The sequence below is a fragment of the Gymnoscopelus braueri genome (genome assembly GCF_963280865.1).
Source record: "Gymnoscopelus braueri genome assembly, chromosome: 2".
NCBI classification, from domain to species: domain Eukaryota; kingdom Metazoa; phylum Chordata; class Actinopteri; order Myctophiformes; family Myctophidae; genus Gymnoscopelus; species Gymnoscopelus braueri.
The window spans coordinates 35,339,273-35,352,202 of NC_137604.1; the positions used below are offsets into that span (position 1 = coordinate 35,339,273).

Consider the following 12,930-nt stretch of genomic DNA (forward strand, 5'->3'; position numbering starts at 1 on the left):
CTCTCATCAGACATTTGACTTCTTTGTCTCCCAGGTGAAGGTGAACTATGAGGCCCTGCAACAGAGGGAGGAGGAGGAGCGGAGAGCCTCATCAGCCTCTACCCCTCCCAGGGAGACAGGCAACACAGTGAGCGAATGGCAGCGTGAGAGCCAGGAGGCCACCAAGGAACTGCTGAGGGTCAAAGATCGCTTAATTGAAGTAGAGAGAAATGTAAGTGGTGACCTCCATAATGAGCTGAAACTAAAAGTTTGCTTTGAACGAGTGAGTATCTTTCTCTTCTTCGACGGTGGCTGAGGCATTGTTGCATGCAGAGAGGATACTGGCAGCAGCGGCTACTGAAGCCAAAATGCTGTGTTGCTTACCGTGTAGCCTATGTGAGGAGTGAGGATGCATTTGCACACTCACTTGTAAACCTGTTATGCAAAGTAGCCATTTGAGGGAAACATCTGTGCATGTGCGTGCGCGTGAGTGATCCTGACCAAAAAACTGGCGGAACCGGAACGCTGTGGTGTCGTGTGAAACGACCAGTGCACCCCTGCACTGTATATTGATCTTACTCCTCTCCTCTCCTCTCCTCTCCTCTCCTCTCCTCTCCTCTCCTCTCCTCTCCTCTCCCTGCAGAATGCAACACTGGAGGCAGAGCGCCAGGCTGTGCAGACACAACTGAGGCAGCTGGAAAGCCAGTATGACACTCAGCAGGCTCAGATCGTAGCCCTGCAACGGCAAACTGCCTCACTGCAGGAGAACAACACTTCCTTGCAGACACATAATGCAAACCTGCAGGTATGTACTGTACTATACCATTGTATAATGCTTCTGTCTAGCATGCCCTACATACAGTAGCACATCTAGTAGCAGTAGCGGCTCAGGAGGCAGAGCATTCATCTGCTAATGAAGAGGTTCCTGGTTAGATCCTGGCTCCTCCTGGTATCACATCGAAGAATCCTTGAGTGAGACACTTAACCACTTAAACCCCAGCATCCGTATTGTCCATCTGCTATTTTCAGCAAGCGCTTTCTCCACAATAACAGAAAACAGAAAAGACTCTAGTATAGAGCCCTGAGGGACCATATTAACCATATGGGGTTTAAGTGGTTAACCCCTGACTGCTCCCAACAAGCAGGTTAGAGCCTTGCATATGTGGGAAAATGTGTGTGTAAATGGCAAATGGGTGAATGACATACACTGTAAAGACATACACTGTAAAAGTTCAAGTGCTTTCTGTGGTCGGAAGACTAGAGAAGCAAACCATTTAGATCCTGATCATCCATTATAAGTAGTAAACAGATGCACTGTGTATTGGTATAGAGCTGGTGCACATGCATTACAGTCAAATACATATATTATTATATGATAACAACCAAACAAGTCAACTTTCTTTCTCTTCCAGGTGGAGAAGTCCACGCTGAATGCACAGTGTGCATCCCTCCTGGCCCAGAATGCCCAGCTGGAGCGACAGCAGTCCGGAGTGGAGAGCGAGCGGGAGAGCGCCGTGCGGGAGCGCGAGGAGACGCGCGGCGTCTACGAGCAGCTGCTTCGCGACCACGAGAGGCTGTCGGCCGTGCACGAGCGGCAGGCCATGGAGCTCGAGGCTCTGATGGGCAAGCATGGCTGCCTGAAGAACGTGCACCGCACACTGGAGCTGGAGCACCGCACACTCCAAGACAGGTGGGGGGGAAATGACATTTTTGGGGTGAAATCCCTTTAACACGGCAGTCGTTAAGTGGTCAGATGGGCGGGCCGTGAACGCTTCCAAGATGTTCAAGTGTAGCCTGGTAAACCCTAACCTCACTCCGTCAAATGGAAGAAGCTTGCGACACACATTTTGTTTCACAGCGTACTTGCATCTGAGACTCCGGTCGCAGAATCGATGACAGACGGAGTTTCATTTTTTCAAGCTACTAGGCAGGTGATTGGATGATCCCGCCCCTAGCAGCCGCTGATTGGTTCGAATGCGCAGCAGTTCGGGCAGCTTTACTCTGTGAGCATTGAGCAATCCCAGACCCTCCTTCCTGAAACCAAATGCAAATGAGATTTCCGGAGGGAGGGGGGTTTACCAGGCTAGGTAAACCCTCCCTCCGGAAATCTCATTTCCATTCCAGGAGTGAGTCTGGCATGAAGGCTTGTATGGGCGTTTCTAGTGTATTACCAAATAACCGAGCCAATCAGCGTCCTCGCTCATTGTTTTGTGATTGACAGCGGGGGTAGGCCAATCAGGTGGAACCCGAGTGGTTCACACGTCATTAATCAATACACCTTTCATACAAGCTGCTCATTAACATCAAAGACAAACCAATTACTTCTGGTGATAATCACTGCAGCCTAAAGTGGCTTAATTGGACATCAGAGGGCCACTTGGACATCAAAGCTACATTACTCCCGCCCAGCTCCAGCCCACAGCCAAATTGCCCATATAGGTCTGCAGGCCAGACTCACTCCTGAAATAAAATACAAATGAGATTTCTGGAGGGAGGGTTTACCAGGCTAGTTCAAGTGGGCCCTGACCCAGAAAAGGTTGAGAACCACTGGTATAGGGTATAAAACATTCATCAGATGTGGATTATATCCATTGATAATTGTGATTGTATTGTGTGTTTTCATGCATGCATAATAATTATGCACAATGCACATACCATATTTGTGAATGCATGTATTTAGGTATAACAGCCTGCTGCAGCAGCGGACCAAACTGGAAGTCCTGGAAAAAGCCCTGAAGGAGGAGCAGGAAAAAATGTGTTTGGAGAAGGAGCAGCACAGGATGACTGCTGCTGAATGTCGTAGACTCCGTGATGAGAAGGACTGGTGAGGAGGCAGAGGAACACACACACATGCACGCGTGTGTGCGTGCGCGCGCACATACACACACACACACACACACACACACACACACACACACACACACACACACACACACACACACACACACACACACACACACACACACACACACACACACACACACACACACACACACACACACGCACACACACACACACACACACACACACAGCCCTCTTGATTTATACAGTATTGAAACATTATCAAGCAAGGATTTTAACTGACTAGACTTCATTTGTAATTATGTAGTAGTTGCCACAAACTTTCATTGTTACTTTTGGTGCAGAACGTCATAACAATAAGCGACTTTGAGTACCTAGAAAAGCGCTATAAAAAAATCGGATGTATTATAATAAAACAACAGAGAATATCACAGCAAAAAAGGACAAAACTTTCACACATAACTGCATTGCATAAATGTAATACATCCAACAACTGCACCATCTGCATCAGTGCTGCACAAAGATGTTTTGGGTTTCTCTTCTTCCTGAATCCCAAATCTACCCAGACACCCATCCCACTAGTACAACACTCTTCCATTGTTCAGGATATCAGCAGTTATTTTTCAGAATGACGTGTGGCAGTGTGTGAAGAACCTAACGTTGTCCACCACAAACCACTCTACCCTGTCTTCTCAAGGCTGAACCAGACATACCGTCAGCTCCTTAAGGACAATGAAGAGCTCTCAGCTGATCATAAGCAGTTGAAGAGCCAGCTCAATGCGGTCAAACTGGAGCACATGCACCTGGGGGCCGACTTCTCCAAGCTCAGAGAGCAGTCCCAACAGTTGGACATCACCTCCAGCAAGCTCACCAATCAGTGTGAGGTATGGAAATGTGATAGGAGAGACATTGAAGACGAGGAGCCTATTATAATCACTGTAGCAGGGGTCATCAAGGTTTTTCAGGCCGAGGACCCCTTTTTCATAGATCTCACAGATCGCTTCAGAGACTTGTTTGTTTGTTTGTTTACACATGATCTTTTCTATTAATATGTTGGATCCATTTGACCTGAGGCCAAAAATAGCTGATCTACATGCTCACAACGCGTTGCATTGCAACAAATGTGTTGCAGGTGAGACATCCTCTGTGTGTGTATTTGTGATTTCCAGCTGCTGAGTCAGCTGAAAGGAAACCTGGAGGAGGAGAATCGTCATCTGCTGAGTCAGATCCAGAGCCTGATGCTGCAGAACCAAACGTTGCTAGAACAGACCATGGAGAGCAAGGATCTGTTCCACGTGGAGTCGAGACAGTACATGTGAGCAAACTATTATCTAACACAGTGATTTTCAACCTGTGGGGCCAGGGCCCACTGGTGGGGGTGTGGGGGTATTGCAAGTCGGCCCCCAAATAGTTGGCAAAACACTATAGGGATGGGACGATATGAAAATGACATGTCACGATTATTGCGGCAAAAAATATATATTATCGTGATAATCAAAATATGCTTAAAACTTAAAATGATGGAGGAACATTTCACAATAATTTATCTCTGCGATATAATTATTGTGAGCATTTTTTAATCATGATAAACGATAATAACGATCGTCCCATCCCTAAAACACTATGATTTTCATTGAGATACCAGTAAGATACGGACTTTCAATATACAATTTACAAACTTAAAGTATACTACGTTGGTTCCATTTGTCTAAGCCAGAACACAATTGATGAACTGATGGACCCACCCATCTGACCGCTTAACTTCGTGTGGTCAGATGGATGAGCTTTCGAGATGTTCAAGTGGGCCCTGATCCAGAGAAGGTTGAGAGCTACTGATCTAACATTATCTATACTGCTGCATTGCTGTGGTGAAAGGCTACACATGTTACATGGGGGACCCCCATGTACCTGGTGGGGGGGTGCGCCTCTCTTTAGTCCTGTAGTCCTGTTAGTCCTGCATTGCAGAGGTATTCATTCATTTAATTTTGTGAAACCTTGGGTGGATTCGGATTGTCGGATTGTTGTGTAAATAAGTATGCTTTGATCTTTCTATCTTTCTATAATTGAACAGCAATACTGCTTGCAGGGGTTGAGTCATTTTAAGAACAGCGTGAACCTCTAAATCATGGCACAAAACAAGGACGTGTCGGTTTGCATCATTGCGCCAGTACAAAACATCACAACCAGTCTATTTAGAGCTCCCAAAATACCAGAATGTTCACAGAGCATGCCCTAAAACCACTGTGGGACCAGGCTGTGCATGGATTATTGATGCTCTGGTGTTGGTAACAGGTTACATAAAGAAAGAAAGTTGGGTGACCTAAAAGTGTGTGCTGTTTTGCCAAGGTTGGCCTATATTCAATACATTCCCCTGCTGCCTGCTGTGTGTATGACAGGATGGGGAGAATGACATACGACAGTATGTAAACTGTGTTAGTACATAGAAAGTTGTGGGGGTCTTTACTGAATGACTTATATGATGTTATTTCTATGTTCATGCACAGAAATAAATGTATAGGACAGACTTTCCATTCTTAGCAATGCTGCGCTTCCATGTCAAACACAGACGAGGAATTAATCAATCCATGAGGGCCTCTGTGATGCGTTTGCTCCATATAAAGACACGTTGGTTATGGTTTCCATAGCAATCGGGTCCTCGTCCTCCAGCTAAGTTGGTGACTGTGAACACAGAAGTAGGCCACTCATGAGCCATGTATTCCTTTATATTTTATGGTCAGACAAGTCCTTTCTGTTTGTGAATGTCACTGTCATTGTACTGCTATATACACAGTCAAATCCTCAGTGTTCATTTATCTATTTCAAGTGAAAATAATTCTCTGCACAAACCTGTGTCTGTGGCCAGTGACAAACTCAATGAGCTGAGGAGGCAGAAGGAGAAGCTGGAGGAGAAGATTATGGACCAGTACAAGTTCTATGAACCCTCACCTCCACGCAGGTAAGGGTACTAATGCATTAGTACTGAATGCATCAAATTCATAGATCTTTCTCCTTGCCTCTTATCATTAACACACATTAACCTGATTCTGGTAAAGGTTTGTCAAGCCTCTTTCTCTTATGTCGACCCTTCCTCAGACGTGTTAACTGGATTGCACTGAAAATGAAGAAGTTGATCAAGTCACGGAGCCGCGAGCGCGTCACAGAGCGTAGTCTGCGCTCCCTCGCTCCCACATGCTCGGGCTCCTGCGAGGGCATCGGGGGGCCACACCACTCCTGCCAGGATAATGGCTCCTTCGTTGGCTCAGATGAGTCCGGAGGATCCGGGTCCACTTCTGCAGCCGACGCCCTGTCCCCCCGGCGGACCAGTAGTGAGTATCTTTTCAGCAGACCGTCTCACATTGACCGGTCAGAGGTGACCGTGAGACCCCCGTTGCCTTAGTGGGCCACAGCATCTATAGGTACCTCACTTTCCCCCGCAACCACCACTGTCACCATCAGACCTGTCACCATTGACCTCGTTCGTACCAGCTGGAAAGGGAGATATCTAGATCAATCAAAACCTGCCCCTAAACGCCCTTCATCACAAAATACCCCCCCTTCCCAAACCACCACAGCATTATCTAAACTTAAAGAGATGGGTAAATTGTAATGAAAATCCTTTCTAATTCTTTACCACTGTGAGGAAAGTAGTTTCTATGTTTAGGAGCGCACATCATGCACAGCACTCATAGTACTGTATTGTGCTGTACTGTACTGTACTGTATGTCCTGGAGAGAGACCTCAGTGTCAAAGGGATGTGTCTGTTCTTAATACGCAATGAAAGCGCAGGCATCGCTTGAAATTATGTCTTCTCTGAGATTTGACCTGATTTGTTCATCCGCATTGATCTACTGTATTGTGATGTGTATTGACAGTGAAGATGCGTAACTCCATAAATATGCGGGGAAATGTGTTAACTTTCCTCACTTTCCTTGCGTATAAAGCATTCAAAACTCAGGTGCATGTTGTGCACACCATGGGCCCGATTCACTAAGCTGTTTACGCCCATATTTTGAACGTAAAGGAATTTACGCAACTTCCCACGTTAGATGTCAGTCTGATTCATTCATGTTTTTCTGTCCGCTCCTTCTCAAGTCTGCTCCGAGGCTGACTTACCAGGGATCAAAGCTTGCGGAGGTCTTTAGAATGCTTTATTCTTCATGCAAAATCAATTACAATAGTGACAAACCTCAAATAAAATATGTATGTGCCCAACATTTGTCAACACATGATTTTTATTTATTTTTAGGCTATCAGTTGCATTTAGAGCTGAATTATTAGGTCCCTCAGCGTGTTTGCCAGTGTCGGCCGACTCAGACAAAGTTTCACGTAATGATGAAAATAGACTATCATGCCTTAATGTCGCTGGAGGCACAGACGCGCCTCCAGTGTCCGCGGGTATTAATTTATAATACTGTACTGTATATTGATTGATCACATGCACACCACACACAATAGCCTAATAAGTCTTACCATCTGATGAGCAAACAGTGGATGAAAGCTGTGTCCAGAACGGATCCATTCCCCATTCCGACGTAGGACAGCGATATATTAATCCAAAAGACGAATTTCCCCTCAGTAATCAATACAGCTCTCAGTAATCAATAAAGCTCCACACATTTCAGGGATTTACACACCCCTTTGTGAATTGCACTTCGGTATTTGCTTAGAGAAAATACACCCTCTTTTAGTCACTTTATTTACACGTTATTTACGACCAGCTTAGTGAATCGGGCGCCATGTCCCTAATGATGCATGGTGGTTGTGAACAGTTCCCTCAGCGGTGTCACAATGTTGTGTGTTAATGTATCTCCTCATTCCTCTCCCTCTTCTTTATTCCTGCTGTTTGCCTTCCGTCCTTCCTTCCTTCCTTCCCTCATTCCTCCCTTCCTCCCTTCCCCCCTTGCTTCTCTTTTCTCCGCTCACATTCGCCCCTTTCCTCCTTCATCCCTCTCTCCTCTCTCCTTCCCTTGTGGTCACACATGCTGTAAAACAGCTGCACTGAAAATCTTTCCCCGTATGAGGAACAGACTGAAGGACAGAGACAAAGTCAAGTCCCTCTTCCGTCGTTCCATGTGTAAGAAACATCGTGGTCCGGTGTCTGATGACCTCATCTTGGCTGTAGACCTCTTGCCTTTCTTGCTCCTAACCCATAATTACCCTACGAGCCTATGCTTTTTCATTCCCATTGTGTGCCATTAAAAAAATCCCCAAATAATCCAAAAGTATGCTTTATATATTCAGTGAGGGCACTTTCTATCATACACAAAGTCACACAAGTAGATCATATTGAAAATGAATTGACTATGATAAACATAACATAAATAGTCATAGTCAGTTTCTCTCTTGAAGTGGGAGCAGAGAAAGCCACCCTGATTCCTATTTTCCATTGTTGCAATTGGAGGTCAAAGAAATGCTGCATTGCAGGAGGACACTGGTGCTCCAGTATGTGAGCTCTGTCCCAGTAGGAGCTAACTAGAGTTCATGGGGAACCAGTGATTTACTAATCATTGGTCATATTGTGTAGTGTTATGTTATGGTGTATGTAAGAAGCAACCCATCTTCATATTGTCAGCTCCATGGGTATAATATGACATTACATCTGATCAATTCACACCTCCATTCCCTTCCTCGTCCACCCCCCCGAACCTTCTATTCCTTTGCCATCCTCATCCATTCCCCATGCCATCCATCCCAGCATTGAGTGACCTGCTGGGGTACACCCCACCCCCACCCGAAGAGGACCATTGGGCAGATAGTTCAGAGCAGCTGGAGGGGTCAGAGACTGACCCAGAAGGAGAAGAAGACGACGACAGGCAGGACGCACTGACCTCATCCCTTTCCAACTCCATGTTGTCCGTCCTCCACAATCATCACACCACTACGTCCTCCAGCCATCCCCACATCACCACAGCTATTGATATCACCAAAGCTGTTCCACGTATGAATGAGCTATGGGTGACAGGTAGAGGCCTTCACCATCCACTGTATTGTTTTAATGTCATCCGCATCAAAGCTGCACTGTAACTCTTAAGTTGCTCTAAACTTTATAGGTAGCTCTCCACCGCACCGACGTCAGCGGCGGTAAGTGTTTGAAAGCGTCTGTTGCCGAAAATCTGCTGTTGAATGGGCGGTGGGTACACTGTTGCGTTGGTTCGCAAGCCGCTTTCTTTTTTTCACACCTTCCAACCGACTGATCTCCCGACTCCATTCGACTGCCAGTCTGTAGTAATCTGTAGTTGTCTGTTTGGTGGAGAGCTACCTTAAAGCTAAATGGTAACTCTAAGTAACTGCAAGCTGCACTGTAACTCTAAAAGTGTACAAATGGAACCAAATGGAGCCGTAAGGGTCAATTTGCTTCCATTTGTACACACTTCCATTTCATTTGTACGCTCAGGATTTTAATGTGTGGCTACTTCAGACAAGAGTAGAGCAGAGACAATACTCCCTCATGTGTTTTTTTTTGTTTGTTTTTAGTGTTGAAAGTCACATTGTTGAACAGAGTGGCATGGTGTCAGTGGTGTGTTCTACCGTGTTACCCTACATACGTAGTGTGACCTGCAGAATTTCTCTACTAACCATTTCATCCATTGAAAACGCACTGGTGTATCTTCACGACCGCACGCATGTCGTGCAGGGAATGATTATCGTATCCCTCCGAAAAAAAAACTAGAACACACCACTGCATGGTGTGAATGGCGAAACTTTCAACCTTGCATTTCTCCATTCATCGGTACACTTTTTACCCTACAGATAAGGATCCCAATGGTAGCACCACTGTGCCGTCTGGCTGTGAGGACAATGAGGAGCCACAACATCAGGGTAAAAACATTCAGTACAATACAGATGTATGAGCGACTCAAGAATTAGGAGCAAATCCATCAAATCCTACACACTTGAGTCATAATAATCTCTAGTCATGAAATGAGAGCTCGACTCAGTGCTGCCCTCTGTTGGTAGTTAAGCATACAATGCATCTACCAGCAGTAATGTGACTACTGAGCATGGAAGTCAGTGGGGGTGCCTGGTGGCTCATCCAGTTAGTGCACAGATCATATTATATGTTTCTATTGAATGCAAAGACTACCAATATTTGAATAGGCCTTGTTCATTACTGTAGTCCTGGCAGCAGATGTGAACCAGAAACAAATGTGACGCCTGTAAGACACCCAGCATCCGGTTCAAATCTGCTGCAGAGCCAATTAAACAAAGCAATGGAACATTTAACCAGAACAGGAGGCAGGTATGCCACCCTCTGGAAACCTCTGGAGTGCAGCTAAGCACATGCACAGAGACTATTCGTTTCCTGTCTATCTGAAATGAAGCATTAAAATGCCCCCCAAAAGATATGAATACAGAATCTAAGGTGAATCGAGTGATAAATAAATTGAATATGATGTTGTAAATATTAAAAGCTAACAACTTTGTATTCCTGTTTCCAGTAGAGACAATAGAAATGTAAACTTTGTCGCATGATGGTGTCACTAGCCAAAAATAGCATTTACAAAGGAAGAATGCTACGTTTGTCGCTTGTAAATCAGATATTTTCTGTGAGCGTCACCGGCATGGGACATACAGTATAAGTATAGAGCATCGCAGTTCCCGCCCACTTCCTGGTTCCACTTAAAAAAACTCAATGCATTTTTCCCATTGACATTTCCAAAAATATTTATATCAATTAATTTAAGCCTAGAATCAAGCCATCCAGGGTCCTGGTGAATCATGACCATAAAACGTTTTTTTTCTGTGATTTATTTTATTTTATATTTAATTATATGATATACTATATTTAATAAATACCCTTTGTTTTGCCGTTTTCAAAAAAGTTTTTTCACAGAATCAAACGTTTTATGGTCATGATTCACCAGGACCCTGGATGGCTTGATTCTAGGCTTAAATTAATTGATATCAATATTTTTGGAAATGTCAATGGGAAAAATGCATTGAGTATTTTGCAGTGGAACCCGGAAGGGGCGGGAACTGCGATGCTCTACTTATTAGGCTATAATCTATATTGTGCACCCGCCCACCTGATTGGTTCTCCAGGGTCGAACGGCATCCAGAGTCGGGCCCAGAGTGAGAGCAGCGGCGAGTTCAACCTTAGCCTGGAGAACGAGCCCTGGTCCAATGGCAGCAGTCCCGTCCAGCAGCCCCCGTCCCGCCGCACCTCCTCCTCCTGCCAGCCTCCGAGTGACACCTCCACCCCCAAGCATGCACAGCAGCAGCAGCAGCCCTCCTCCACCACACCCACACACAAGGACAAATCCCCTGCCAAGGGCGTCCTCAGCGCAAACAGTTTACAACTGCCATCCACACACAAACATCCAGATCCCAGGACCAATCAGCCACACTGGCTCACTAGGGGCACAAAGAGTATCAGAAGGGGGTCGAACAGCAAAGCAGTCCGCCGCTCTTCAGACACAGAAGGTGTGCACCCACTCACCCAGGGGCACTGTGCGGGTGATTCCAAATCAGGCTCCACGCAAGCCGAGGTCACGCGCTCCTCGGCTTGTTCCCCGATCACAGTGCTCTATGTGCAAGGGAAAGCATCCTCTGTGTCTGGCTGCCTTAATTGCTTTTCCACCCCTTTGGGGAAAGAGGGGCGGCTGAAGGGGTCCTGGTCCCCCAAAACTCTCCCCAGAGCCAGTAGCGTTATTTCCACAGCAGAGGGCTCCTCCAGACGGTCCAGCACCAATAGCGACTGCCGGGCGACAGCCAAGGTCGACCCCCCACCTGTCTCACCTGTTTCAGAAGAGACTAACAACCAGCAGGAAACAGCCAGTCAGAATCGGCAACCAGACGCGAACACTGAGAAGAGTGAGCGTTGTCCCAGTCCACCAGCCAAGCCCCCAAGAGAACTAGCAGTGGCCGGTGTCACAGACCGCCCCAAATCTCCCATCCAAGAAACATTGTTTGGCTCACAATTCAATTACACCTCTGTCTTCTCAAACACCATTTTCAGTGACTCTGTGGTCAGCGCCAAGACTAGTGCGGGTGAGGTTGAGAAGAATCACACCATTCTCTGTGTGAATCCGTCTCCGGTACGGAACATCAGCTGTCCGCCTGTAAAGCAGGATTCCACAGCACAAACACTGCTCAGTGTAGAAGGAGAGCACGGCCAACATGAAGGACATTGCTGTGAAGGTGAAAGGGAGGTAACGGGGCTGGAAGGCAAGGACAAGCAATTCATAATTGCATGAATAGTTATTCAATATTATGTTGTGTTATGCAAAGATGACAGGTTGCAGGAGAAGCACACAGCTCACTATAACTCATTATTGATATATGTTTTCAGTGGATTTTGTGTTTATACAGTTGTACTTAAAATGCACTCAAAATAGCAGTAGTTTTGGATTGGTTTGGTCTATTATTCATCATTTACTGTCATTACAAAATTTGCTTTAGGATATCAATAAAATATACGTATATTTGTTTACAGTATGCATCGCATCATCTTACTACTGTTTTCTCAAAGGTTATGTGTAGCGCAACTTAATGAATCCTGGATATATTCAATACCCAGTTTGTTGTGGTTTCACCACTTAATACTTTTTGTTTTCTGATCCATGGTAATGTTTCTGTCCTAAAGAACATTGACAATCCTTTGTTGTGTATCTGTGTTTGCCAAACCCCCCTTTTTATATTGTGCAATTTCCTGATTTTATTTATTTATTTTACCCAAATTATGAAATTCCCTTGTCATTCAGATATAATTATTGATATTGTACGCTTTGTTTTATCTCAGATTTTAATATGGGCATGAAGGAAATATATGGTCCTGTACTGTATGGGGGGGGGGGGGGTGTACACCTTGTAAAATAGAATGTGTAGGCTGTCTAAATGTTATTTTCCATAAATAAAGGAGCCCTTCACCAAATGTGTTTTTGCATAGTTATAGTCTGGAATAGTGGACCCCCCTGAAAACTCTGGGCACCTTTTTTTCTGAACATTGGGCACCTGGAGAAGTGCCCGGTAAAGCCTGATTCATACTAAGTCACACAAGGGTGTTGTGCATCGAAATTGCTCTAGAAATAGCAGACCTAGGTTGCCAATGTTCACATTGTGCTATTCTTTGAGTTAAAAAGTAACAGTTACAGATTCCAAAGTCAGACAGTAACTTGGTGTTGTTGGCTTCAGTATGTCCTTCTTCTG

The 12,930-nt window shown here is 45.4% G+C and overlaps 1 protein-coding gene across 1 annotated transcript in view; it reads left to right on the top strand.

The window, feature by feature from the left end:
• Nucleotides 1-12,540, top strand: part of LOC308098302 (girdin-like) — a 29,970-nt gene extending 17,430 nt beyond the window's left edge. The window contains 11 exon segments of the mRNA XM_080446607.1: nt 35-211; nt 623-784; nt 1,392-1,669; nt 2,660-2,803; nt 3,479-3,665; nt 3,951-4,096; nt 5,645-5,737; nt 5,875-6,107; nt 8,477-8,743; nt 9,532-9,600; nt 10,825-12,540. Coding sequence (XP_080302733.1) covers nt 35-211; nt 623-784; nt 1,392-1,669; nt 2,660-2,803; nt 3,479-3,665; nt 3,951-4,096; nt 5,645-5,737; nt 5,875-6,107; nt 8,477-8,743; nt 9,532-9,600; nt 10,825-11,978 — 2,910 coding nt within the window. The 3' untranslated portion in view covers nt 11,979-12,540.
• The last annotated feature ends 390 nt before the right edge of the window (nt 12,541-12,930 follow it).